Genomic DNA, 27,748 nt, shown 5'->3' with positions numbered 1-27,748 from the left:
ATTCCCTCCCTTCTTAGGTGTGCTGCGACTGTTGCTAGGCACTTTGTGAAGACCCTTGGCACCGACTTTAGACCGAACGCTAAGGTTGTGAACTGATAGTGGTGTTCCCCTATTGCGAATCTGAGCAGATGTTTGTGACTTCTGTTCATTGGTATGTGTAGGTAGGCATCCTTTAGGTCTATAGTTACCATGAAGTCTCCTCTTTGTAGTTGAGGAAGCACCTCTTGTAGGGAGGTCATTTTGAATTTTTGCTTTCTTATGAATTTGTTTAAGAACCTTAGGTCCAGGATGGGTCTCATTGTTTCGTGTACCTTTGGGAACAGGAAGTACGTTTAATACACCCCCCTGTTCCTTTCTCTGTAAGGTAATGGTTCTATGGCTTGTTTTTGCAGGAGCTCTCTTGCTTCCTCTTGAAGAAGCTGCAGCTCTTTCCTTGCTAGTTTCCTTCTTTTTGGCTTTTTTTGTTTGTGTCTTTTCCAGTTCTATGCAGTATCCGAACTGCATGATGTTTAGAACCCATTTGTTATTGCCTTCCACTCCTGGAAGTAATGCTTTAGTCTTCTTCCCACTGGTCTCACATGTACGCAGGTGTTTAGTGCGCTTGACCCCTTCGTGTTGTCCTTGTGCCTCACCCTGGGAGTTCTTATTTGGGTGGGCACACGTTGCCTGACCAAGTCACTTGCGGGGGGTTGCTGTCCTCCTCTCCTATTCTGGCCACGTCCATTGCCTCTCGCGCAAAAGGACTGGCCACTCTGCTGGTATTGCCAGGACTGCTTCTGTTGTCCTTGCTGTGTTTGGCTCTCTGCCTGGTGGGATTTTTTGGAACACCTGGTGCGATGTTTCTGGCTGGTTACCACCCCTGCCTTTGGGCCTTCGTGATGGGGTGCCCCTTTTCGACCCTCTGAACTACAATGCCCCCATGGACCTTGCTGTCTCATTGTCTTTCTTTAGTTGGCTGAGCTTTTAGTCTACTGGGGCCCCGAACAAGGTCTGTCCGTTGAACGGGGTGTTCAGGATGCTGTGTTGTACTTCTGGCTTGAAGCCTGACACCCTGAGCCAGGCTGGTCTTTCTGTGATGCCCATCATGAGCCTACTGGAGTTGTCTGCTCCGTCCAGAGCTGTCTTGATGCAAGAGTTTGCCACATTCTTCCCCTCTTAGACTAGGTTTTCAGCTCTGTCCCTGAATTCCTGAGGCATATTCTTTATCAACTGGCCTAGTTCCTCCAGGATCTGCTACTGATGCCTGTTTAGTAGTGCGTTGGAATTGGCCATTCGCCAGTGCATCGCGGCATTCCTTTCAATTCTTCTCCTTACCAAGTCCATCCTCTTGCTCTCCTTGTCTGGAGGTGGCCCTGCGGTAGTAGGCACATTATCATTGCTACCACAGCAAGGAAAAGGGCTAGAGTCAGCTGAGACCGTGCCATGGATATAGGGTAGGTCCTTCGATGAATGTTTATACTTCTTTTCAGTCCTTGGGGTGACTGCGTTGCATGTAGCCAGCTCCTTGAAGGCTTCTTTCCCTTGTGCCATGACACTTTCCAGCATTGGCAGGTACTGGCTCCCGGTCTGTGTGGGGAGCAATGTCTCGAGAAGGAAGTCAGCCTTCTGCTGCTCTTCGTCGAGTTTCACCTTGAAGACAGCCGCTGCATTCCTGATGACTGTGTTGTACACCCCAATGTCATCTGGTGGCGCAGGCCTCGAAGAATACGTGTTGACGCTTTCTTCAGGACTCTGTGTCGCCTTCTTGCCAGTCTATCTCCGGAGTTTGAGGTCGCCGAACCCAGGAGCGTCCTGCGGTAGTCGTCCTCTCTCATAGTAGTCGAAGGCGGCCTAGTCTTCGGCCGGTTCGTCGAATGCTTCGACATTCTCCGACTGTTCCTATACTTCATCCTCTTCCTCCTCGACTACCTCGTGCACCTGTGGCTTGGGTTTCGTCGGGATTATGTAGTCTTTCATCCTGGCATCGAAATCCTTCTTTCATTGCAGGATGTTTTCCATCTCTGCTTCGAGGTGCCTCTTCTTCTCCATTTCGGCAGCCAGATCTGCATCCAATGGTTCGGCTGGTCTCTTTGGTGGTAAATTCGGCGCCAAACCTATTTTCGGCGTCGAAGGTATCGGCGCCGAGCTTATTTTCGGCATCGGCGCTGGAGCCTTTTTCGGGTCCTTCTCCCTCGGAGTCAGACTTTCCTTTTCGGAAATGTTTTTCGACTGCTTTTGCTGTTCTTTAGCTCTCTGCGCCGGGGACGACTACTCAAAGGATCCGCTGGGCCTGGGTTTAGGTGCGGGCGCCGAAGCTTTCGGCGCCCGCGCTTGAGGATTTTCCCTCTATCTTTCGAGACTCAGGGTCTCTCGGGGCCGTAGAGTCTCCTACCTTCTTTGGAGTCTTTGTAATATCGGTCTTTACGACCGTGTTTGGCGGCGTAGTCTTCTTCGTCTGAAGATAGCCCCAGGTCTCGAAGGGATGGAGGCAGGCCCTTGCCCTGCATCCTGGCGTTGGCTACTCTCCGTCTCGCTCGAACTCTAAGAGTTTTCGGCGTAAAGGCAGAGCAGGCGTTGCAGTCGCTGCTCTCGTGGTCTACCGGTAGGCAGAGGTTGCAAACCGGGTGCTAGTCCTTCTGCGCATACGTGGTGGCAATTTGCGCAGAACTTGAAAGGAGTCTTGTACATCTCATGCATTCAGGGGGCCCCCTGCGCTCGCATTCCTCAATGGAAATTCGAAGATCTTGAACTTCCTTCCCTCATTCGTAGTTCTTCTCGATGATGTAGTCTCCTGAAGTCTTCTCCAATGTTTTTCGTCCAAAAACTGTGTGTTTTCTTCTTTCTCCAAAAATGTCTGGAGCCCTCTCAGGAACGATCCAGACCCAACCGCGGAAAAAAGAATCTGAAGATGGCGCCCAAGAGTGGGTGTTTCCGCAGGAAGCGTGCCGACGTCACCGGAAATACACCAAAAGGTGGGACGTCTATGCCCACCTGGGCTACAAAAAAATAAAATAAAGAAAAGAAAAGACTACAATTCCGGACCCAACCACAAAACCGCGGAATAATGCACAGCATAGTGAATCCAGAATGATTCACGCTGCAAAACCCTTGGTACCTGTTCCAACTACAACTTACCAGCACTAATACTTCTCAATGCAGTAATGTTTTATAAGTGCAGTTGTATATTGTACAGTTTAAAGAATGGAATCCATAAGATTCTATCAAGTACAGTTGTATACTTTTGCAATGTTACAGTTAGACAGTTCAATGGAATGCGTAGAACTACAATCCAACCCTATGGAGGAAAACAATGTTAAGCAGTTAAGTACTCTACTTACTTCCCGAGGCTTCAGGGGTTTGGGACAACACAGGGCAAGGTTCAAGACCAGGTAGGTACCGCACCACGAGCGGCGGCAGGGTGCAAAATCAGCGGACACCCAATGCTTCTCAATGGAGGTCGTCTGTTTGGAAAGTGGTTGCAGGACTGGACCAGGAGGATGGACGAAGACTACCAACGGCTGGGTAGGTAAGTTGGATAGCTGTGGCATCGTTGGCTGGGCTTTTCAGAGTCGGGGGAAGAATGCAGGGGTGCCTTTCGGTGTCTGTTTCTTTAGCTGGTTCTGGTCGGGGGGACCCTTTGAAAAGAAGCTGCAGGCATCGAGGGGGAGTCCTGGAGATGTCAGCCACCGATGCCGATGGGGTCAGAATCGCCAGGGAGATCTCTCAGGATAGGCAAGTCACTCAACTCGGGCCGGGGCATTGGCTGCAGAGTGTTGCAGTGTAGCGGATCCGTCTGGATCTGGAGACTGGTGCTGGTTTCTTTTGCTGGACAAATCAGATATCTACAGGAGACAGGAGACAGGAGTCATTGTTGAAGTCAGCACAGGTCCTCAGGGCTTCTTGAGGTTGCTGGCGATCTCAGGAAGCAGGGTCGATGGACAGGCTGGTAGAGCTGGGGTCACGTCAGTCGTCTTCTCCACTGCTGCACAACTTAAGTCCTCCTTCTTAGGTTGTCGTATAAGAGGAGCTTGCCTTTTTCTACTTGTACATCCTAAAGATTCACCTCAGAAATTAGGTTAATCTAGAAGTTGGCCCCTATTATTCACTCAGAACCATTCCTTTGCTATTTCTCTTCACCTACTCTTGTGCTTCTCCTTTTGGAGTCCAACTTCCATGTAACACAGCAAAGTCAAGAGTATTCGCAAAGAAAATGTGTAAAAGATGGTAAAAGATTTTAGTTTTGGGACAGAAGTTGAAATTGGGGCAGCTGTCAAGGTCAGTGCAGATTATAGTTAAGCCATCAGAGCCCCACCCGTGAAGCATGGTCGACGGCCTATGCCAGAGTTGTCAGTAGATGCGGAGGGTAAACAGCAGGAACTCAACATCAGACATTGCTCAAAGAAGTGTTGAATGCAGAGGGTGATTCACTTCACCTGAGGTACAAGCTGAATTGGTTTGGCTTCGAAGTAACGAGAGCGAGTGGAGCTTTCACAGCGGAGAGTCTCATAAGATTCCTTGGGCTTTTTCTTGAACAGTGCAAAAGACTTCTATTCTCTTCTGTAAATCTTGTACAACGCATGACTACCTTGAGGCCTCGCATCGCAGAAACAGACAATGCATTAGCCACTGCTATAGGAGGGGAGGAATTAGTTCCTAAGCCAGCTTTTCAAGGTCCTAAGGAATGAATTCACGGTCCAGTCATTGTAACTATGGGTAGGGTGTCCCAAAGTTTAGAGTTTGTATAGGGTATTCAGTGACCACCCCATCTGGATTTGTTGTGCCGTGCTCTATGCAGAATGCATTGGGCCTTAACCACTCGGATGCTAAGGGAATTAGGCCCATATAATGAGATTTCCATTGAAATGAATGGGCAGTGCATGACAAGTTACCCTTGTCATTAGCATCCAAGTGGTTAAACTGCACGCAATGCTCCACTGGAAGCGGGTGCAAAAGCCTTTTTAGCAGACTGTTGCCTCTGGAGGTTCATGAGGAGACAAGCAGCGGCATTTTGTATCACCTGTAACATATCAGGGAGAGCCGAAATACAATGTGTTAACATAATCGAGGCGTGAGATTACAAGGCCCTGCCAATCAGTCTTCTGGGTGGTATACTTCAGTATCCTGAGAACGCCAAAGCAGCTGGCAGCACGCTTTTTAGAATGGCGAGGGTGGCATCCAGCCACATCCAGAGGCTCTTTATTAGGCTTGTTGGGCTTAAGAAGGATCCCCAGACCGTCAGGCCAGGAAGTTGAAGTCTGGTTTCTGCTGTTGATGTCCAGTAAAGTCATTTACCATACCAGTTCTCTCTCGCTTCAGTTCTGGTGAGAGGCAATGGAAGAGACCATGTCTGGGCACATGATTATGGTAAAGAAATAAGACAAATGAGCGTCATGTTAAAATGTTGCTTTGCAAAATGACTACATTATCTGAAGAAAGATTTCTTCCATAAGCTGAAATTTCTCTGCCTGTCCAAGACTGGAGTGAAGAAATCTCCAGCAATAAATCCTGAACCAAGGAGAGCTTAAACCTTTTGTTATCAAAGATGAAAATAACTTGAACTTATCTGTCAGGGGACGGTTAAGGAATCTCACTACTTTTGGGTCAGGGAATGTTTGGTGACCGGTGCCAGGGCTGGGGGAGATTTCTGATCAATCTAGGATGGGGTGACCGAAAGTAAGCACAACTAAATATGAAAATATCCCCTTTGTATTGATCTGTTTAAAGCCAGGTTATATTGTCTACATTTGGGCACAGTAGGATACTCAAACAGCACCAATATATGAAAGATCCAATGCTTTAAAAATACGTACCCCAATAAAAGCAATTACAGTAAGGATACAAATTAAACTTCAAAACTACTGGTATGTAATGGCACATGAAAAGACAGTGGTGTCTACCGAATAGTTGACACTATTAGCCTGCTATGCCTACATGTGAATGACATGCCATAGTTAAATGCATAAAACATGTATTTAATAAATTAATAGGCATCTGCTGTAGTTGTGTGATCATACATCGTATAAGCATTCGGTCACAAAAAGATGGGAACTTCCTCGTGAAGATCAAATCACGCAACTTCTGAAGTGGTTAGAGTAAAAAATACCTGTTTGCTTAATGGTGTGAGCCTATCTTCTGGGGACTCTGTGCTGAACGTCATCAGATCCTAGAAGGAAAAACAGTTCATATATCAATAAAAGATTTGGTTGAGCTAATTTTTAGTCATGCTTTTCCACTCAAAATAAAAATCAGGGCATGAATGAATCACACTGTATTTGCCAAATAACAGACATTCTTTTAAGAATGTCCAAAGGGCATCAAGGATAGCAAGGCTGGGCTACTGTAGTATCTGGGGGCGCATAATAGATTAGCATTGGGAGGAAAAGTAGGCGTTTGGGCTAGTTTTACAGAAGTTTGTACTAACACCAGTGGACCATTTTCTGTGATGGTCACTGCTATGGTGCACATTTCTTTCCAGCATAATATGCAGGTGGCATGGTGCCCTGCAATGAACAGATGCCTTTACCTATGGCACGTTATATACTCAGGCGAGTGAACATCTAGGTGCTTTAAATGCGCGCCCCCTAGCAAGTGTAGTACTGTTAGTGCACTCTACAACCCCCCACCAAGTTGCTTTGCTCACCTCAGAAGACAGACCAAGTGTGCCTGCAGTGAAATACCGGGCAGGAGTTTGAGCTGAATCTATCACCACTGTGTACTCTCCCGATTATGCATTTCTTGTGTGGCTGAATACGGAGTCTCAAATCTGCACCTGGCGACCATGTCGAGAGTAAGCAACAGTGCAAAATGGCACTGAGTAAAAGATTCATAATTTGGTCATTTGCTTACAGGGCTACAAAATGACAAAACTGTAGCAGCCGGAGCTTAATCAAACAATTGTGTTAGCCAGGAATGTATGTGACCAGACTAAATAGTTTGTTACTATTGCCAAGAACAGAGGCCCCCATACATATGCAAAGAAGTTGTGCGGTTTGTGTCGTAGAAGTATTTTATTACAGTGGATTTTACTAAAAGTTATTTATTTCCCAATTCTTACCTATGGTCTTCCATTCACAAGAGGTAATGCGAACACTGTTTTATACCGAGGTTTTGTGATTTTAGTTTAGAGTGCATGGGGTACTTAACTCCTGGCCAAAGATTTCAAAAGTAAAATAACAGTATGCAGTGCAGCAAATTTGTTGAAAGAATGCATACGGAGTTTACAGGATGCATGCGTACTGTTCTGTCTGTAGATAATATTGACAGTTCTCACATCACCAACACGGTTTGTTGGAGAGGGAAAAGCCTGATCAAATACTTCATACCAGATTATCAACATTCACCTTAGAATTTCCATGTGGCTACTCGTTCAAATTGTCAGATTTAGCTTCTGGAGACTAATTTGAACCAGAGTTGACCAAGCTAATTTAAAGCAAACGTCTGCTCTATTAATTAATTCATTCATATTGTGGTTTTATATCGTACACACAAGATTTGAAGGGGGGGGACAATTAACTTTACACAGGACCTAATTATAAGATAACCAACACATCAAAACAAAAAGTTGAATCAACAATTTGTATAAGACCATTTCTATGTCTCATGTGGACTTATCATAGGTGAATGATATGCAGAATAAATATACATTTCAATCCTCTTTAGAAGGTTTTGAAAAAATACTTTTGCCGCACTCTCAGACAAGAGTTGTTCTAATGTTCATTTCATTCTTAAGGCTAAAGCTCAGATTACAGTGGATATAAAGGACTCAGTTTACCCAAGGCTAATGTACAGGCTCATAACATACTGGGAAATCGATTTAGCCACACTGGCTGGTGTGAAAATGTAAGAGGTGGAACGAGCCAGCCCATTTAAACTTCTATGAGCTGGTTAGATAACCTCTGTTATTGTAGGACACTTGTGTACAGTTTTCACCATGAATTGGAGAAACTGTTAATACCCAAGTATCCATTAATATGAAGCATCAATTGGATAATTTTAAATGCCCCATAACAGTTAAAACATTTGTACTTAACTGAAGTTTCAAGTGCTGTAGAAAAAAACAGACTTTATGAAGACAAGCTCAGGCCTCATTTGAATAAATACAACTGAATGCAAACATTTTCAGTCTAAGTTCCGATAAAACTAAATAAAATGGGTAGAGGGCTGCAGCCTCCCATCTTTCCATTGGAGAGAAAAGGGGAAGTGAGACCACTTGATGGCAACCAGGGAGAAAAGATATGAACCAATTAAGTGCTTGGCCTGTAACATCATGGGGCAGACAGATGATCGGCGTGAATGGTACAGTAGGTCAGAGCATAGACAGAGCAGCAGGCTTGCAGTTTTGTTATGATCTGTTGTGTGGCAAGGCTTGTCAATAGTGGTATTCAAACTCTAAAACTTCAAGTGTCAAACTACGAGGTTAATTTCCCTGAGCTTTGGAGCCCGAGCTGACCCTAATGCTCAGTCAAGAAGTCTAGTTTAATCAATATCCTTTCCTATGGATTGATTGACATTTCCAGTAGCACTACGATGGCCATCTCTCCCAAGTTGGTGAGATCAGAATGACAGTAATGAATGTTTGCCTCATCTTCTCACTAAATATGGGATTAGAGGTAGTGGAGAAAAAGTGTAAGCTAAGATTCCCCCACAGGTCACTGCTCAGACTGTGGGTACCAGGAGGAGAAGCTTTGGCATGTTGTGTTTTTGAAGGTGGCTAACAGATCGATTGTGGGTGTGCCCCACTTTTTTAAAAAAACTTTATTGGTTTACAGCAAAAACTGGATGCCGGTACAAACAGTACAGAGTTACTAGAAGACTTTCCCCTCTCCAATACTATATATAGGAGAATATAATCTGCGTAGAGTAAAATCCGGTCCTCATGAGTTGCCGTCCACTTAAGACCACATATCCCTGGATCACCCTGAACCCACAACGCAAGCGGTTCCAGTACTAAAGCGAAGAGTAATGGGAACAAGGGACACCCATGTCTTGTGCCCAGATGAAGAGTAAAGTGGCGGAGCGATGTTGACTGATCCAGCGTATCCATTTGGGCCCGAACCCCATGCGGGCCAAAAAGGTAAAGAGAAAATCCCACTTAATGGTGTCAAATGCCATAGAGGCATCAGTTGATAATAGGATTGCGTCTTCTTCTAAAGTGGGAATCCTGCCAATAGCCTCATGCACCAGTTGCAGATTTCGAGCAGTGTTTCTCCCCAGCATGAATCCTGGCTGATCCGGATGTACCAAGTCCGTTACATAAGGAAGGAGTTGATTTGCCAGGAGTTTAGCCAGGATCTTGGCCTCGACCGTGAGGAGGGAGATGGGGAAATAGGACGCACAGTCAGACAGTCTTATTCGGAAATCCACGAGGAGGAGGCCTGACTCGAAACATTCAGTCTATAGATTCAATAGATGTGGTGCGAGGAGTGAAGACATTGGTTTAAAAAGCTTGATGGGGAGCCCATTGGGACCCATGGCCTTACCTGATTGGACTTTGTGTATAGCCTTCTGAACCTCCTCCACCATAATGTCCACCTCTAGGGTATCCTTATCCTGTGGGGAAATGGTAGGAACGTCAATGGTGACTAGGAGGTCAGGCGAGAGTGGGGCCTGAGTTGTAGGCGAGCTAGTATAGACCTCCTTATAATGGGCTGCAAAGGTGTCTGCTATCAGTTGCGGGTCGGTGAGAAGCGTGCCTGCCGGGTCAGCTATAGCATTTACCCATCTGGCAGCTTGTTCCCTCCGTTCAAGCCACTCCAAGAGCTTGCCTGTGCGCTCGCCCTGTTCATAAATCCTATGGCGGGAAGTCAGAGAGCTCGCCAAGGCACCCTCAAAAAGGAGCCGTCTATAATCCTGTCTCTTGACCACGAAGCTGTGTTGGGATGCGGGGTTAGGATCTTGCGCAATAGACTGTCCAGAACAGAAATATCTGCCTCTAAATCAATCACCCTCCTAGACCGTTCCACCCAGTACACTACCACTAATGACAATGCCCTGCCATTTATAACTGCCCCAAAAGCCCCCCATAATGTCACTGCCGAGTTGTCAGAGTCCACATTCTCAGCAAAATAATATTCTGTATCCTTACGGAGAGTCTTTAAAATGCAGAATCTTATGTGTCCAGGGGCTGTTCGGTAAGGGAATATGGGCGACCTGTACGGCGGAATCCGAGGGTCGCCAGTACAGGCGCATGGTTGGAAATCCCACGGGCCAGACAACTGGATTCTGTGAAAACATGAACATCTTGGGCATGTGTAAACATATAATCAATCCGCGATTGGCCACTGTGTACTCATGATTGGAACGTAAAGCGTGTGTTTAGCGGGTTGAACCACCTCCAAATATCTACAACCCCCAGGGCATTCGCGAACTCCAACAATTGTGATCCTCTAGGCGGGTCCATCATGGCCGGGAGCCGGTCCAAGGAACCATTCATCGTCAGATTAAAGTCCCCTGCCTGTATTAACAACCCCAAAGGCAGTTCCAGCAGTAAGGTGCCCACGTTTCTCAGAGTCTGTCGCTGCAGTCTGGCAAGGGCGTAGACAGAAACAACATTGATGACTCGGACCTCCCAGGAGCCCTTCACTGCAGCATATCTGCCCTGAGGGTCGGTCCAGGTGGCATGGATGATATAGGGACAGCCCCTTCTGAGCAAAATACCCACCCCTCTGGAACCGGAGGCGAGCCTGAGTGAACCATGAGGCTATAGCCTTTCCTATTCAGGGCCCTACAAGAGTTCCCCACCAGATGTGTTTTCCTGAAGCAACACAAGATCCAGCTCAACCCGCTTAATATACTGCAACACACCCCTCTTGATTTTGTCCCACAAACCATTACGTTCCACGTGGCCACATTCAGTGTAACACCTTGGGTCATCACGTCAAGTAAATAAGAATCAAATAGTCCCAGGTTATCAATCATGGCCGGAGACTGCCAGCGTGGATGCCACATATGACAGGAACAATTGCACTGCTTGTGCCAGAAATCACATGCCCAGTGTAGAGAGCTGGGCTTTTGTTGCACCTACCTGAACCAGACTCACCCCCCACTTTCTGCCCCCTTTTTACCTACTAGATGCTGATTTTCTACGGTGGCCTGCTAACCAGACCTCCGTGCAGTGCTCTTTCCCTAAAACAAGGTAAAGCCTAATTGTGCTACAATTTGGCTAAGGACTTTAGCACCCCTGTAAGTCCCTAGTAAATTGTACTCTAGGTCCCTAGGCCAGTGGTACTAAAGAGGCCTGCAGCATATCTTATGCCAATCTAAGAGACCCACATACAAATGCCACAGACTTCCATTTCAGGCTGTGATACATGGTGCAAACACAACATGACATTCCTGTGTGTCATGCCAAATTCACTGCATTTAATATATGTAAATCGCCCCTACAGCAGGCCTTTGAGCTCTAAGGCAAGAAGCATTATATTTTTTGTGAGGACATATCTGCATGAGCAGATATGCCCCTGTGGTGTCTAGTTCTACTGCTACGTACTAAACAAAGGGAGAGTAAGGGTTTTTGAGGGCTATACTCTTAGTCCCCTAGGGTTTGAATTCTAAAAAAAAACAAATGAAGGAGTAACCCCAGGACACAGTGTCCTAGTGATCAAAAGTGTAGAGAAAGAGATGCATGTAAAGAAACATTTTCTTTATAAACCCCTCACTCACCAACCTGGTTGGTGACATGCATCATCGGGGTCCACCTGAGTGGCAAAATGCCACTCAGGTGTGCTTAGACGCCTGCGACTGCAGCGGAGCTGGTAATTTTTATGAGTTGTGAAAGTGATAGTGGATTAAAAGGTGTACTACATGTATGCTCTAAATTATTTTGTTCTAGAGCCATGTGTCACCATCAAAAGCAAGTGCGGTATTTCTACTGGTATGGAATTGATCGGAAAGTACCACAGTTAAAGTGCGAATATGGTCAATATTCGCACTTTAACTGTGGTACTTCACTATTAAAAATCTATATTATACACACAATCTTCCTAATCCACCGCATCAGCATGAGCTGTTTCAATCATGCGGTTAATATGCAGATCAGAGTAACAAACCCTCACACTCTGGCAGCAACTTATTACTAAAGTGCAATCATGAAGTCAATCTTTAAACAACCTGAAACCACCTAAAGCTCATAAAAAGCAGTGACTTACTACGAACCCCCAACCATCAGGCCCTGTCAAAACTGAAAACTATTGTACTAGCATGACTTAAACAAATACTCCACGAAGTTCAATTTAAGACACTAAAACACCAAATATCTGTAACCACTTCATAGTGTAGTATGTTTTCTCACCTGCGTCTCTGTGAGGAAATAGAGCTGAGATCTATTTAACCATTGGTGTTTTTCAGAGCTGACTGATTCAGGAATATCCCTTGGCACAAACACAGCCCATTGTATTTTACCACGACAGACACCCTTCTGAACATACAGTGGTCTAGGTTCATCAGGTTTGAAAACAAACACTGTCAAACAAAAAAGAAGAATACATTTGAGCAAAACTTGCATCAAACATGGTAATAATAAAAATGGAGTACATTAAAATCAGCCACATTTCCAGAACGTCCTAAAGCCATACTAAGACCATGCACATCAAACCACAGTTTTCAGTAATGAAAGCTTTGAAGCCAAAAAATGTCTAGCTACTGCTTTTTTGTCGCACTCAACTTTAGACCCAGGCCCAGTTCAGGAATTTTCATCTGGGTGGGCCAATGGAGTATTCAGGTGGGGCAATGTGGGCCCAATTTTTGTCAATTATGAAGATAGCCCCCAAGCTCTAGATTCAGATCATATCTTCTTCCAAGCAGGTAGGAGTTATTTGAGGGTAAGAACTGAAATCTATTCTCGTAAGCCCTAACCCTCATCATTTCAGGCAAGACAGGTTTCACCACAAGCATCTAGGTACCAAGCAGTATTTAATAGTAGCTTAAGTAGATCTCCGTTACCACACCAAAGCTGTGACATCTTTCCACTTGGAAGGCTAAAAAAGTTTAAAAAACAGCAACACATTTGAATAAAAGAAAGCAGTAGTCTTGACAAGTGAGAGCAATTTTCATACCTGAAATGTAAAATCTGGTAATTGCAGCCCAAGAGGTAACCTTCTAGAGCTGTGCTACAGAATGCCTCAGGCCCCGACTGAGCACGTATTTGGAGCACTATGGTATCACAGAAGGGGCTGTAGACATTTGTGCAGCTCTTTCTATAATACGGATAGAGCTGGCTCTACATGTGCCCTAGTGCCATCTTCAGAAGGTGTTCCGTCTCAAGTACTGGTGCGTGGGTCCATGCAAACTAGTAATCACTGTGCCTCTGCACCTGCCCCGTATTTCAGATGAAGGGTGGTGGTGGGGGGGGGGGGGGGGGGGGGGGGCGGTGGTGGTGGGGGGAGGCATGCAGGCCCTTAGGATGCACTCTGACAGTATGGCACATAAAGTTGACGCACTGTCAGTGTGCCTCCTTAAGTCAGCTCTCTGGAGGGGGCAAAGGGAGTTCCAGGGGCCTGGCAGGTGCAGCCACGCACTGCACCCGCATGAAAGGGGCCTCTCTCCCCTCTTTAAAGTGCAGGCAGCATGTAAACTGCATTTTGAAACACATGATGGGTGTACTTATAAACAGACACTCTGTATTTCACTGAATGAGCTGCCCCAGTGTAGACCCGGGTTCCAGGCTACCCTGAGGGCAGCACGTTAATTGTAATAGGGTACACCATTTGTTTGTGTCCAGCACACCTGTTTAAAGGTGCACCATGGCGCAAACAGGGACAGCACACTCTGTTATACAGGCCCAGTAGTTCTTTGAAAACTCCCTTACAAGTCATCAGTATATACCTGTGCTGGGAGCTCTCTCGTGTACTAAATGACATTTTATTTCAGGGAATCAGACTGCAAGTATTCTCTGAATGTGTATGTAATGCGGGTTTGGGCCCTGAAGGTTAAGGGACCAGTTGGTCTACAGCTATGCATGGATCATTTATTTTTTTCAGTTTTATATATCGCTGGCTGGAAACAAGGGTATCAGAGCGCTTAACATATTGAGAAATAATTTAACAAGAAGTTTAAGGACAAGTCAAGTGGGTTAGAAAAAATAGGACAATAGAGCAGTAATGTAATCCACAGTATGGATACAGTAAAACATAGCAATCAAGCAGTTGGGAAATGAGGATGGAGGTAGATACGAGACTATTTAGTCAGTAAGTCAGGGGACCTCACCTCAATCATTGATAAAGAACTTGTTGACCAAAAGAGATTAGAGGTCCCGGTTGAAGCACAAAAATGACGGGCTGCATCGAGGTCCTTAGGGGGCGAGTTCCAAATCTTAGGGGCGTTTCCAGAGAAGGAGCCTGCCAGCGATTAATTTGTAAGTTTGGGAAGCATGATCAGAAGAGAGCTTTTTCCTGCTCTCGATAGTTTCATTTCAAAATAGGGAGTTTTTGTATGTAGGGCTTTGTGTGGGATACAAGTTGTCTTGTAGATGCATTATTCTTCAATGGGAAGCCAAGTGAGACTTAAGGGCAGGTGAGAAGTTGGTCAACCCATTTGATTCCTGCGACAAGCCTGGCAGCCACATTAGGTGAATTTTAGTGGTTCCTGTCAAGGAGGCACTGTTGTAGTTACGTTTCGGGAGAGCTAGGGGATTTACTACCATCTTAATATTGTAAGGGGGGTGTACGGTTAGATATTTTTAATGTGTGTAGAGTGCCGTTTTGGCAGTATTGTTTGTGTGTTCCTCATTGACGAGTTTGTGTGTTGTTTGATACCGAAAGACTTAACGGAGATGCAGTGTGGAAGGGCAGTTTAGTGCATCCATTTCATTATAGATCTGTTGGAAATCATTATAATGAAGATTTATTTCTCATTTCAAGGGGACTATTTCCTCCGGGTAAAGGGAGTTTCAATGGGGGCCATCTTTGCATGGAAACTAGCGATTCTCTATATCGATCACTATAAAACTTTTGTTTTATCTTCAGTAATCTGAATCCATACCATGAGAATGAACAATTGTTACTTACCTGTAAACAGGTGGTTCTCCAGTATTGGTGTCTTTCATAGATTCACATGCTTGATTATTCCCCGTCGTCGAAGTGGGAGTCCCACGGTAAATAAAATAGTAATAACGTAACCAATAATATATGTACGTAAATACATAACATGAAATAATAGTAGTAAATACATAATAAAGACTCAAAAAAAACAATTCCTATATAGGAATACATGATAGAAAGAAAAAACACTTGTAACATATTCCTGTCATTATGTTAGTCCAAACTACAGCCAATCAGGTGCCAGCACCCTTCCAGAACCTTCTCCTCAGAGCTCAGACCCTCAGATTTTCGTAGCACATGAGTGACAAAAGATTCGATGAGGAGAAAACGAGCCTCTGAGGGGAGGAGAGTGGGTCGCATGTGAATCTATGAAAGACACCAATACTGGAGAACCACCTGTTTACAGGTAAGTAATAATTGTTCTTCTCCAGTATTAGGGTGTCTTTCATAGATTCACATGGTTGAATAGAATAGAGAGCAGTAACATCCGAAGAGGTCCGATTGCTATGCAACAGCATGGAGAAAACCAAAGAGACAGTAATAATACAGTCATGTAAGTACTGATAGCAATCATATAAAACCGTAGTGGAGGAGGGAAGACAGAGGATCACCTTAGTTAAAAAGATGACGAAGTACTGCCTGCCCCACTGCTGTATCCGCCTCCTTGATGGCATCCAAGCAGTAGTGCTTCGTGAACGTGTGCCGGTTGGACCACGTGGCTGCTCGGCAGATCTGATGAAGCGGCACACCAGCAAACAGGGCGGTAGAGGATGACATCGCCCTGGTGGAATGAGCCCTCACTGAAGAGTGTAGAGGCTTGCCGGCCTGCTGATGGCAGAAGACAATGGCTGAAGAAATCCAACGTGCAATAGTTGGCTTGGTAACAGGGCGCCCTTTACGCATGAGTCCGTAAGCAATGAACAGTTGATCGGACCAGCAAAAAGGGGCAATCCCGCTGATGTAAAAATTAAGGCATCGTTTGATGTCCAAAGAGTGCAGTCGTTGCTCTGTCGGAGATTGAGGATCGGCAAAGAAAGTCTTTAAAAAAACAGGCTCATTTAGATGGAAATCCGTAGGCACCTTCGGCAGGAAAGTTGGGTTGATGCGAAGCACCACAGAGTCAGGTTTGAACTGGAGAAAAGGAGGTTTAACAGTAAAAGCATGAAGATCACTCACGTGACGAGAAGATGTCAGAGCAAGGAAAAGGGCTACCTTCCAGGTCAGAAACTTTAAGTCCGCCCTATGGATAGGATCGAATGGCGCCTTCATTAGTTGGGCTAAGGCGACTTTGAGATGCCAAGTGGGAGGAGGACGCCAAAGAGGTGGGAACTTCCGGAACAGTCCTTTGAAAAACTGACTAATAACTCTGGACGAGCAGAGAGAGGAGGAGCCATCCTGCCGGAAACCAGAGATTGCAGCCAAGAAAACTGTCAAAGTAGCATGGGAAAGCCCGGATTGAGCCAGGTCCAAATAGAACGGAAGTAGCTGCTCCGGAGTGGAATGGATAGGATGGATATTCGTAGCCACGCACCAATGGCAGAACCTCTACCATTTGAGCTTGTAAGTCTTAATGGTAGACAGAGCTCTGGTCTGAGCTAGAATGTCTCTGCATTCCAGCGAGATATTTAAATGCGCAAATTCAAGGTGCTCAGGTTCCAGGCCGACAATTGTAGAGAGGAGTGGTTCGGATGGCAAATTAGACCCTTGTTGAGGATGAAGGAGGATGGGCTCCCACAGGGACAGAAGGTGCAACTCCGAGAACCACGCCTGACGGGCCATCGGGGGGCGAGCAGGAGAATGTGGCAGGGCTGCCGTCGCATCTTCCACAGCACACAAGGCACCAACGGGATCGGAGAAAAAGCGTAGGCGAATAGATCGCACCAATTCATCAAAAGGGCATTCCCGCACGACCCGCGGTGAGGATGCCAACTTGCGTAAGATGGAAAAACAACAGTTAATGGACAGAATGCAGAACAATGTCATACATTCACCCCAGTACAGAGATCTGGGCCTAAATCCATCGTTTTCTTGCACTCCACACCACCCAGTTCAGACATGGCCATATGCAAATCAGCCTTGACCCTGTGCCTCATGAGAACAGTCCAGCCCGAACTGCCAAGCCATGTGAAGGGAAACTGCTCTTCCCTGCTATCTAAGCAACAGCAACAAACAGAGGACTATCTCTATCTCACCTATTTGGCGGCCATTTCTGACTGGTCTCTCCCTTGGGCGGGCTTCATTATCTGAACTTACACTAAGAACCTAACATTTTAGAATAATCTCAACTACCGAATACTTTGCTCAGTTAGGTATCTACACCTTCTTGGGTAAGAATGTCTACCTATTATTGCAGTATTATACTTCTACCTGTATTTTGAACTTTTGTAACGCACAGATTGCTACCTCATATGAAAGAATGTCTGCCTATTATTGCAGTATTATATTATACTTATACCTGTATTTTGAACATTTGTATTGCACAGATTGCTACCTCATATACCTTGGTTGATAACTAATGCCTATTATTGCAGTATTATACTTATACCTGTATTTTGAACATTTGTAATGCACAGATTGCTACCTCATATACGTTGGTTGATAACTAATGTCACTTTTGATCTGGATTTTTGATTTACGTATGTTATTGTTTGCATCTGTATACTGTTCCTATATTCTATTAGTAATCTACTCCGGAACTGTCGGACTTGGACCTTCTTGCTCCCCGCCATTTTCTCCGTATGACTTGCCTCTTCTTCTAACGTTCTCTTCTGCCATTTTAGTGATCTCTCACTGTCCTTTCGACTTTCCTGTTGCCTCTGACACACTCCTCACTGTCTTTTTCACCACTTTCTGCTTCCATCTCTCGTTTATCTCACGTGCCTGCCTTCTCTGTGACTCTTAGAGTATATCCAGTCCTTTCCTTTCCCTTCCCTATGTATATAGAGATAGCTCTAATCACTAGTATATGCTGTAGAACGTTGTGCTCTCCACCATTCCTATGTGACTCTTAGAGTATATCCAGTCATATCCCTTCCCTATGTATATAGAGAACTCTAGCGACTAGTCTCCCATGTGATTGTTAGAGTATATCCAGGTTTACCCCCTCCCTATGTTGATAGAGATATTACTAGTATAGGCCTAGAGTATATCCATTTGTATTCCTTTTTTGTTACACTTGTAATCCCTGGTCCGTATGCTTTTAACTGGTTCTTTTGTAATGCAAAAATATGCAATCATTTTACGCATGTAACCGTCAGTCCTTATGTTTTCCACTGGATCCTATGTAAAGCGCTCTGACACCTTCGGGTAAAGTTCGTTATCTCACGTGCCTGCCCTCTTTGTGACTCTTAGAAGTATGTATCATATGCCAACTGCCTGAGATCTACAATGAGCAAATCCCTACTAGCTTTACTCTGAACATTCGCAATAAACAGGGGCAGCTGAAATTCCAGGAGCCTAGTCCCGACAGCTCGACGACTTCGGAGGGCTGGAAGAGGTCCCCCGCTACACGGCGGAGGAGGGCACTGGACATCGAATGCTGTCTCATACTTTGCGACCTATTGTTCCACTACACCTCCCCGCCCGAACTCTCTCACTCAACCTTTCAGTACTGTTATTAATTGCACATCACAGGGACAGCTGAAATTCCAGGAGCCTAGTCCCGACAGCTCGACGACTTCGGAGGGCTGGAAGAGGTCCCCCGCTACACGGCGGAGGAGGGCTCTGGACATCGAATGCTGTCTCATACTATGTGACCTATTGTTCCACCTGTCTGTCTATGCTCCCCCAGGTACTTCTCTTGTAAAGCGCTCTGATATCCGCAAGGATCTTGTCCGCGCTATATAAAACTTTCTAAATAAAATAAATAAAATAAATAAACTGGTACTCTGCACTATTCTGCACATTTCCGCAACCTGCACCTATTCCCACTTCTCTCTCCTGGTATGCACCTACTGCTACCTCATATCCTATACTTCTTCTTTATTCTGCATTATTCTGCACAGTTCTGCAAACTGCATCCATTCTCACTCTTCTCTCTTGTAATGCACCGACTGCTACCTCATATATCTCTTGCTGCTCACTAGTGTCACCTCTACCTGTATTTTAAACATTTGTAATCCACAGATTGCTACCTCATATATCTTGGTTGCTAACTAATGTCAATGTTGATTCTTGATTTTTGATTTATGTAAATTGGTGTTTGCATTTGTATCCTGCTCTTATACTCCATCGGTATTATACTTTCACCTGTATTCTGCACTATCCGGCACATTTCCTCAACCTGCACCCACTCCTACTTTTCTACTTTTCACTTTTGTACTTTGTAACTTACTGTATGCATCTGCCATACTGCACACTCTTATACTTTTGTTATGCTGGTTCATCACTAGTGCCACTTTTGTACTTTGTAACTTATTATATGCATTTGTTTCACTACACACTCTTATACTGGAGTATGCTGGTTGACCACTAGTACCGCTTCTGTATTATGTAACTTATTGTATATGTCTGTTTCCCTGCACATGTGTACCACTATAGTGCACTCTCCCACACCCACCTAAACCACCATCCCAACATGGATCCTATCGGCAATCACACATATAAAATCAACTACCCACCAACACTCACCAAAAAAGCCGCTAAACGCTTTAAACACAACTTCCTTAGGTCACACCCTGAAACCCCCTCTGCTGACACCTATTTCTCACCGGTCAATGGATCCCTGAACACTGATATCATCTTCCACACCACACGCAGAGCTCAATGGAGAAAAGCGTTCCTCACCTTACTCACCGTCTCCACCACCAGGAAATCCGCTCACAGCCTAACTCTCTCCATCACGCCATCCCAACATTTCCTAGGCAGAGCCACCATCACTATTTACAATAACGGGACTGTCCTAGCTCAATCCACAGACAGGAACCTGGAACTACTAGACAACTTGTTCCCCACTTTCAAAGAGCACCTCTCCAATTCGCGGACCAACACTCATCTCTCCTCCAGTCCCACCAACCATGACCTCACAGTTCCCACCACCCACAACCCCTCCAACCTACTTCAGCGCCAGTTAACTACTACACACGCCTCAATCAGGGACACACCTACCACCCCTGACCTCCCATCTCCCACCCACAACCCCTCGATCCCAGTTCAGCGCCAGCTAACTACGACATACCCCTCAATCAGGGACACACTTACCACCCCTGACCTCCCATCTCCCACCCACAACGCCTCTATCCCAGTTCTGCACCAGGCAACTGCCACACGCGCCTCAAGCACAGACACAGACCGCTCCCCCTCCTACACCACTCACACCCCCACCCCTTCTACCATCCCTCGGACCTCCACACATACCATCAACACTCCTCTCACACCTACAGCTGGCATTAACACTCCGCTCACCCCTGACAGCACAGCTGCCACCCACAAGACACCTAACCTAGTCCAGTACCAGAACTACGCGCTTATCGACAAATCCCCCCTGTTATCCCCCCATTCTCAGTCCCCATTACCCTCTAACCAACTACGCAGAACATACCTCCTCTCTCAATTTAACTCCCCCTCCCCACAACAGGACCACCTCCAATCCCATTTCCCCTCCTACTCTCAGCCCCCATTACCCTTCCTGCACCCCTACCTCTACTATCGGTCTCCCAGCCTACACCTTGACCCCCTGCCTACCATTAATGCCCTCACTCATACCACCAATATCCTCCCTACCTCATCCACAACCTTCCCGCCCAAAACCTCTCTCCCCCCTAACTCCATCCCGTACACTAACACAACGCAGCCCTGCTCGAACACCTCTCTCCTCCCTAACACCATCACGAACACCAACACAACGCAGCCCTGCTCGATCACCAGCCCACTCTCCCACCTGCACGGGAATTCCCGGGGCAGTCATTCACCTCTGGCTGCCCCCCCCACCTCGACCACCTACCCCAACATGGACATCATGGACTACATAATGGCCTCTCTCTTCCAGATCAAAGAAGACATACACATCATCAAAGAACTACTCTCCTCACACCCCATACACCCCTCACCCACCTCCACCTCCACCTCCACCTCCCCTCCCAAATCGTCCCCTACCCCTCCGGCTGACTCCCACACTCGACACGCCCTACACCGGGCGCCAATCCCTACTCATAGCAGCAGCAACTACCCCCGTCCCCCTCGTCGCCCCTGCAACCCCTCACACAATTACACCTCCACACCCAACTTGTCCTCCGACCTTCCGATTCACTCTCTCACTCAACTCTCCCCCAACCGGACCTCAATCCCAGCTCGCAATCGCAACAACCGCCCTCGTCGCACCCACAACCCTACTTCTGACCTCGACACACTCACCCTTCTCCGCTCCTATGACCCCAGCCCCCCAAAATCACACAACCATCCCACACCTCACCATTCCCACGTTACACTCAAATCCCCTCAGACCCCCTACACAAAACAGCAGATCCTCCATCTCAAATAACCTTAGAAAAGTCCCTCTCTCTCTAGAACCAACTACCACCCTCAACACACCCCGTCTCAAATGCACTCTCCTCAACTGCAGATCGGCCTCGAAACATTCCGCCGCCATTGCTGACCTTCTCTTATCACTGGACCTTGACCTAATCATCCTGACTGAAACCTGGTTAACTGAATCTTCGACACCTATAATGGACATTCTGGTTCCTCCCAACTACCACATTATCAGGCTCGACAGATCAGGCAAAATTGGTGGTGGAATCGCATGCATCTACAGGAACAACCTCTCTGTTATGAAAGTCAATTCCAACTCCCTACCATCCCCAACATCCTGGGAATACATCTGCCTCGACATTATTAGTGAGGGCAAACCGATATGCTCTCTTCACAGCATTTACCACCCACCCAGGGACAACCTCATCTTCTCCCAACAAATCATGGATATGATCTCATCCAACTCCGGACGGCAGCTCACCCAAATATACCTTGGTGACTTCAACCTCCACTGGAACAATCGCAATGACGCAGTGGTAAATAGTCTTAAAAATGTCCTTGATGCCCTTAACCTCACCCAAATATGCAACAGCCCTACCCACGAGAAAGGTTCTATCCTCGACCTGATCATCTCCAAAGAGGACTCTATCCAACTAGAGTCCATCCAACCCTGTGACTGGTCAGATCATCATATTGTCACATTCTTCATCAATGAAAAAGTTTAAATTAACCCGGCTCAATTCGCCAAGCCCAAAGTCTGGAAAAGAGACATGAAAAAGCTCAACCCAAGCTCTTTGCCCCCTAACAGCTGCAATCTCCTACTCCCACCGACAGGCGATACGGATGTTCAAACCCTGACTGACCACTATCTCAACGCTATGACCTCGATAATTAATGAGGCTGCACCTATGCAGCTAAAAAAAAGAGTCTCTACTAAAATCTCCAATCCATGGTACGACGGGAGTCTCAATGAGGATAGACGAGACATGCGAATGGCAGAGTGTATCTGGAGATCAGATCCCTCTGCAATGCACCTAAAAGATCTGAAGAAAAAGAGAAACGCCTACTTCAGGAAAATAAAACGCTCAAAATCAAACTTCTTCAGTCTCCAGCTCGACCAAGCAAAAAACCACCCGAGAAAACTGTTTGAGCTAATCAGATCACAATCCAAGGATCAACCCCAACCACTCAACACTGTACGTGAAGCACCCTCCTGTGAAGACTTCGCTGCTTTCTTTATCCAAAAAACAGACAACATAAAAAGCGATCTCCTCATTGACGCAAGCCTCTACTGCAAACCCCAGTGCCCAGCACCCACTGAACCAAAAAACAATGCTACATGGTCGACCTTTGGCACATACTCGGAAGAAGAAATTGGCAAACTGCTCAGCACCCGGAAACCATCCAATCACCTCACGGACCCCCTTCCTGCTACCGCAGTAAAAGACTTTACCCCTTTGCTTCTCCCTCTCTGGACTAAAATTATTAACAGCTCTCTCAAACAAGAAAGCATACCTGACTCCCTCAAAGTTGGTCAAGTCACACCACTATTAAAGAAACCTACAGCCGACCCCTCTGATCTCAACAATTACCGTCCCATTACCAATATTCCCACTCTCACCAAACTGCTGGAAAAATGCGCACAACTACAATTGACTAAACACATTGAACAATTTGATCTCCTCAACCCTCACCAGTCAGGCTTCCGAGCAGGACACAGTACAGAAACGGCAATGACTCACATAATTGACGACGCACTTCAAATGCTAGACCAAAACACCTGCCTCCTCATCCTTCTTGATCTCTCATCAGCATTTGACACTGTTAAACATGAGAATTTACTAGAACTACTAAACACAAGAATGGGTTTATCTGGAACTGTTCTCAAGTGGTTCACTTCCTTTCTTCATAACAGATCGCAGAAATTCACGAGCAACAATGCAAATGCTACTTACCAGTATGCATCTGTTCTTGGCATGTAGGGCTGCTGACATTCATATCTGTGCATAGACCGCCACCTAGTGTTGGGTCCGGATGATTGCACATTGTTGTCCTGGAAGAGTCTTCGAAGTATCACGAGATAGGTGGCTCCTCCCCTGGACTACAGTGCGCATGGGCATCGCCTCCATCCCCAGATTGTTTTTAGCCATTGGCAGAGATGGAGTGAAGAATGTGAGTGATGACCATGCTATGAGCATATGTGTTTGTATGAATAAATACTGCAGCTGCTACAGGCACCGGGGAGGAGGGTGGGCGATATGAATGTCAGCAGCCCTACATGCCAAGAACAGATGCATACTGGTAAGTAGCATTTGCAGTTCGAGGCATGTGGGCTGCTGAATTCATATCTGTGCATAGAATACATAGCAGTCCCTCCATTAACGGCGGCCGCCCGTGCCAGCTGCAGCAGTCTGAAAAAGCGTTTTTAGAACAGCCTGACCAACAGCTGCCTGCTGTTTGGAATGCACGTCTACACAGTAGTGCTTAGTGAAAGTATGTGTGGTAGACCATGTGGCTGCTCTACAGATATCTTCTAAGGGAATGTTACCTAGGAAAGCCATAGAGGCCCCTAACTTCCTAGTGGAGTGGGCCCTCGGTGGGATAGTGAGAGTGCGCTTAGCTTTAGCGTAGCAGATCTGAATGCACTTTACTATCCATCTAGCAATCCCCGCCTTGGAGATAGCGTTTCCCTTGTGTTGTGTGGCAAAAGCAACAAAAAGTTGTTTGGTTTTGCGGATATCTTTAGTCCTGTCCACATAGTACATCAAGGCCCTTTTCACATCAAGGGTGTGGAGCATGCGCTCCGCCAGCGTCTCTGGGTTTTGGAAAAACACCGGCAATTCAATTGTTTGGTTAATGTGGAATTGTGAGACTACTTTGGGTAAGAATTTAGGGTTAGTGCGGAGCACCACCCTGTTAGCATGTACTTGGAAAAAAGGTTCTTGGATGGTGAGTGCCTGCAACTCACTAACCCTCCGTAGCGATGTAATTGCTACTAAGAAAGCCACCTTCCAAGTCAGAAACTGAAGCTCACAAGAGTGCAGTGGCTCAAAAGGAGGACCCATCAGCCTTGTAAGAACCACGTTGAGGTTCCATTCCGGAGCTGGTGGAGTCCTTGGTGGAATGACCCTTTTGAGTCCTTCCAGGAAGGCCTTGATAGCAGGGACCTTAACACCTTCGCTGCTAAGGCAATTCCCCTCCTCTGCTGGAAATTGATATTTTCATTGTTTTATGACGAGCTGGGCTCGTCATCAGCACACGACCACTGTGCACCATGACGAGCCCAGCTCGTCATCAGCATCGAAAGGGTTAAAGAGTGACAGGTGCTGCCTATTTTGGAGGTATGCTGCCATAGCAGACAGGTGAATGCGGATGGAAGAGTACGCTAGATTACATCGATACAGGTGAAAAAGGTAACAGATGATGTTTTGAATGGAAGCATCTAGCGGGTCAATGTCGTGGTTCCCACAATAGATGACAAACCTCTTCCATTTAGCCGCATAACAAGCTCTAGTAGTGGGCTTCCTTGCCTCCCGAATGATGTCCATGCAATCGGGAGGAAGATTGAGGTAGCCAAACTCTAGGACTTCAGGAGCCAGATCGCCAGGTTGAGCTGTTGCGGATCTGGGTGCTGAATGTCGCCATGGCTCTGCGTCAGAAGGCTGGGAGTGAGATGAAGCCTTTGATGCGGTACCACGGAGAGTTCCAGAAACGTGGTGTACCATGGCTGGCGAGCCCACGTTGGAGCAACCAGGATGAGAGTCATCGAGTGTTGCCTGAGCTTGCGTGCCACCAGCGTTATCAGAGGTGCTGGGGGAAAAGCGTACGCAAATCTGCCTGACCAGTTCATCCACATCGCATTGCCCTGTGATTGGGGGTGTGGGAACCTGGCGGCGAAGCTTTGGCATTTTGCGTTCTCCTTTGTGGCGAACAGGTCTATCTCTGGATGACCCCACATTTGGAAGTACGGTTGGAGTACCGATGGATGTATCTCCCACTCGTGCATCTGATGGCTGTGCCTGCTGAGGAGGTCCGCCATCTGATGGTCCTTGCCCGGGAGGTGCTCTGCCATGAGGAAGATGTTCCTCTGAATGGCCCACTTCCACATGCTCTGAGCCAGATGAGACAGCTGTGGAGAGTGTGTGCCCCCTTGTTTCTGGATGTAGTACATGGCCGTCATGTTGTCCGTCCGGATCAACACGACCTTGTTGCACAGATGTACTTTGAACACCTTTAAGGCCATGAAGATTGCCATCAGTTCCAACACATTGATGTGCATCTTCCTCTGCTGTAGTGTCCATAGTCCCTGCACAGTGTAATGGAGTACATGCGCTCCCCATCCCTGGAGAGAGGCGTCCGTTGTCAGGATAATCTGTGGGACAGGCTCTTGGAATGGTCGGCCTTTGCAAAGGTTCTGTGGATTCCACCAATGCAGAGAGTTGTATGCCCGACCGCTCACCAACACTAGGTCTGTCAGTTGCCCATGAGCCTGAGTCCACTGACGTGCTAGGCACTCCTGAAGCGGACGCATATGTAGTATCGCGTGCGGGACAATGGAAATGCAGGAGGCCATCATGCCTATCAACTGCATGAACACCTTCGCTGGAAGCGAGTGTTGGGGTCTGAACCGTTGGATCAGCGCCTGGATACTGGCGATTCTCACTGAATTTGTCTGCGCAGTGGCCGCCAGAGTGTTGATTGTCGCGCCCAGATACTGTCGCACGTGGGCGGGCTGGAGATGGGACTTGGGGTAGTTCAGTGAGAAACCCAGATCGTGCAGGAGATGAATGGTGCGTGACACATGGTCTACGCACTGCTGTTCCGTCCTTGCCTGAATGAGCCAGTCGTCCAGGTAAGGAAAGACGTGGACGTTTTGGCGACGGAGATGCGCCGCCACAGTAGCTAGGCACTTCGTAAATACCCTTGGTACCGTGGTGACACCGAACGGCAGGACCTTGAACTGGTAATGCTGGTCTAAGAGCGTGAATCTGAGATACTTCCTGTGGGAAGGATGCATGGGGACATGAAAATAGGCATCTTTCAGATCCAGTGTAGCCAGAAAATCCCCCTGCTGGAGCAGGGGAAGCACTTGCTGCAACGTGAGCATATGGAAGTGCTCCGAGAGTATGTACCAGTTTAGGGGCCTGAGGTCCAGGATAGGTCTGAGGGATCCGTCCTTCTTGGGAATTAGGAAATAGAGGGAGTAAACCCCTGTTCCCCGCTCTCGCAATGGAACGAGCTCTATTGCCCCTTTTTGCAGCATAACTAGAACTTCCTGCTGCAACAAGGTCAAATGCTCGCCTGACATAGGACGGCTTTTTGGGGGTATGTCTGGTGGAATGGAAGTAAGCTCTAGACAGTACCCGTACTGGATAAGGGACCTCACCCACCTGTCCGTGGTGATGTTCTTCCACGCCGGCAGGAACTGCTGAAGTCTCCCCCCCAACCGGTGTTGCATGGTCGGGGGGCAGTGACAAGACGTCACTGCTTGTTGTTGGTGGTGGACCTGGAGCCATTGTTTCCACGTCCCCTGCCTTTGGTATTATTGCCTCTGTAACCACCTCTACCCTTGTTGTTATACGAGGGCTGGGTGTTACCTTTGTAGTATTGTGCGGACTGGGATGCCTGTCCCCGGGAGGTGCCTTTTGAATTTGAACGGCGAAAGGAACCACCCCGAAACTGCTGACTCTGTAAAGCCCCCATTGACTTTGCAGTTTCGGTATCCTTTTTCATTTTTTCTAGTGAGGCATCCACCTCAGGGCCAAACAGATGGTCAGGATTCACTGTTTGACCTAAAATGGTGGTTTGGATGTCGGGCTTGAACCCCGAAATACGAAGCCAGGCATGACGTCTAAGTAACCCACTTGTATTGATGGCTCTAGAGGCTGTATCTGCCACGTCTAGAGCACATTTGATGGATGCATTTGTAATGAGTTTACCCTCCTGAATGAGCATCTCTCCTGCCTCCTTGTACTGGCCAGGCAAGTGTTGCAGAATGGCCTCTAATGTGTCATAATGGGCCCTATCATAACGTGCAAGCAGGGCTTGGGTGTTAGATATTCTCCAGATGTTAGCTGCCTGTGCAGCAATGCGTTTGCCCGAGGCCTCAAAGATCTTGGACTCTTTGTCTGGGGGAGGAGCGTCACCAGTAGTTTGAGAATTCGCCCTTTTCCGAGCGTTGGAAACAACCAAGGAGTCCAATGGAAAGTGTCCCTTGATATAAGTGGGATCCGTGGGTGCCGCCTTATATTTCCTGTCGATGCGAG

General features: G+C 46.9%; 1 protein-coding gene and 1 non-coding gene across 2 annotated transcripts in view; both read right to left on the bottom strand.

Annotated features, from left to right (window-relative positions):
* WDR75 (WD repeat domain 75) overlaps window positions 1-27,748 on the bottom strand; it is a 155,282-nt gene that overhangs the window by 12,735 nt on the left and 114,799 nt on the right. The window contains exons 17-18 of the mRNA XM_086955353.1: window positions 12,269-12,438; window positions 6,083-6,142 (exon numbers count right to left, since the gene is read on the bottom strand). Of these exons, the coding sequence (XP_086811479.1) occupies window positions 6,083-6,142; window positions 12,269-12,438 (230 nt within the window). The remainder of the gene's footprint in view (window positions 1-6,082; window positions 6,143-12,268; window positions 12,439-27,748) is intronic.
* LOC147730597 (small Cajal body-specific RNA 24) lies at window positions 7,815-7,944 on the bottom strand. The gene has a single exon (XR_015308913.1).

Source organism: Lissotriton vulgaris, chromosome 2_1 (genome assembly GCF_964263255.1).
Source record: "Lissotriton vulgaris chromosome 2_1, aLisVul1.2, whole genome shotgun sequence".
Taxonomy (NCBI): domain Eukaryota; kingdom Metazoa; phylum Chordata; class Amphibia; order Caudata; family Salamandridae; genus Lissotriton; species Lissotriton vulgaris.
This window is presented reverse-complemented; position numbering and strand designations above follow the sequence as displayed.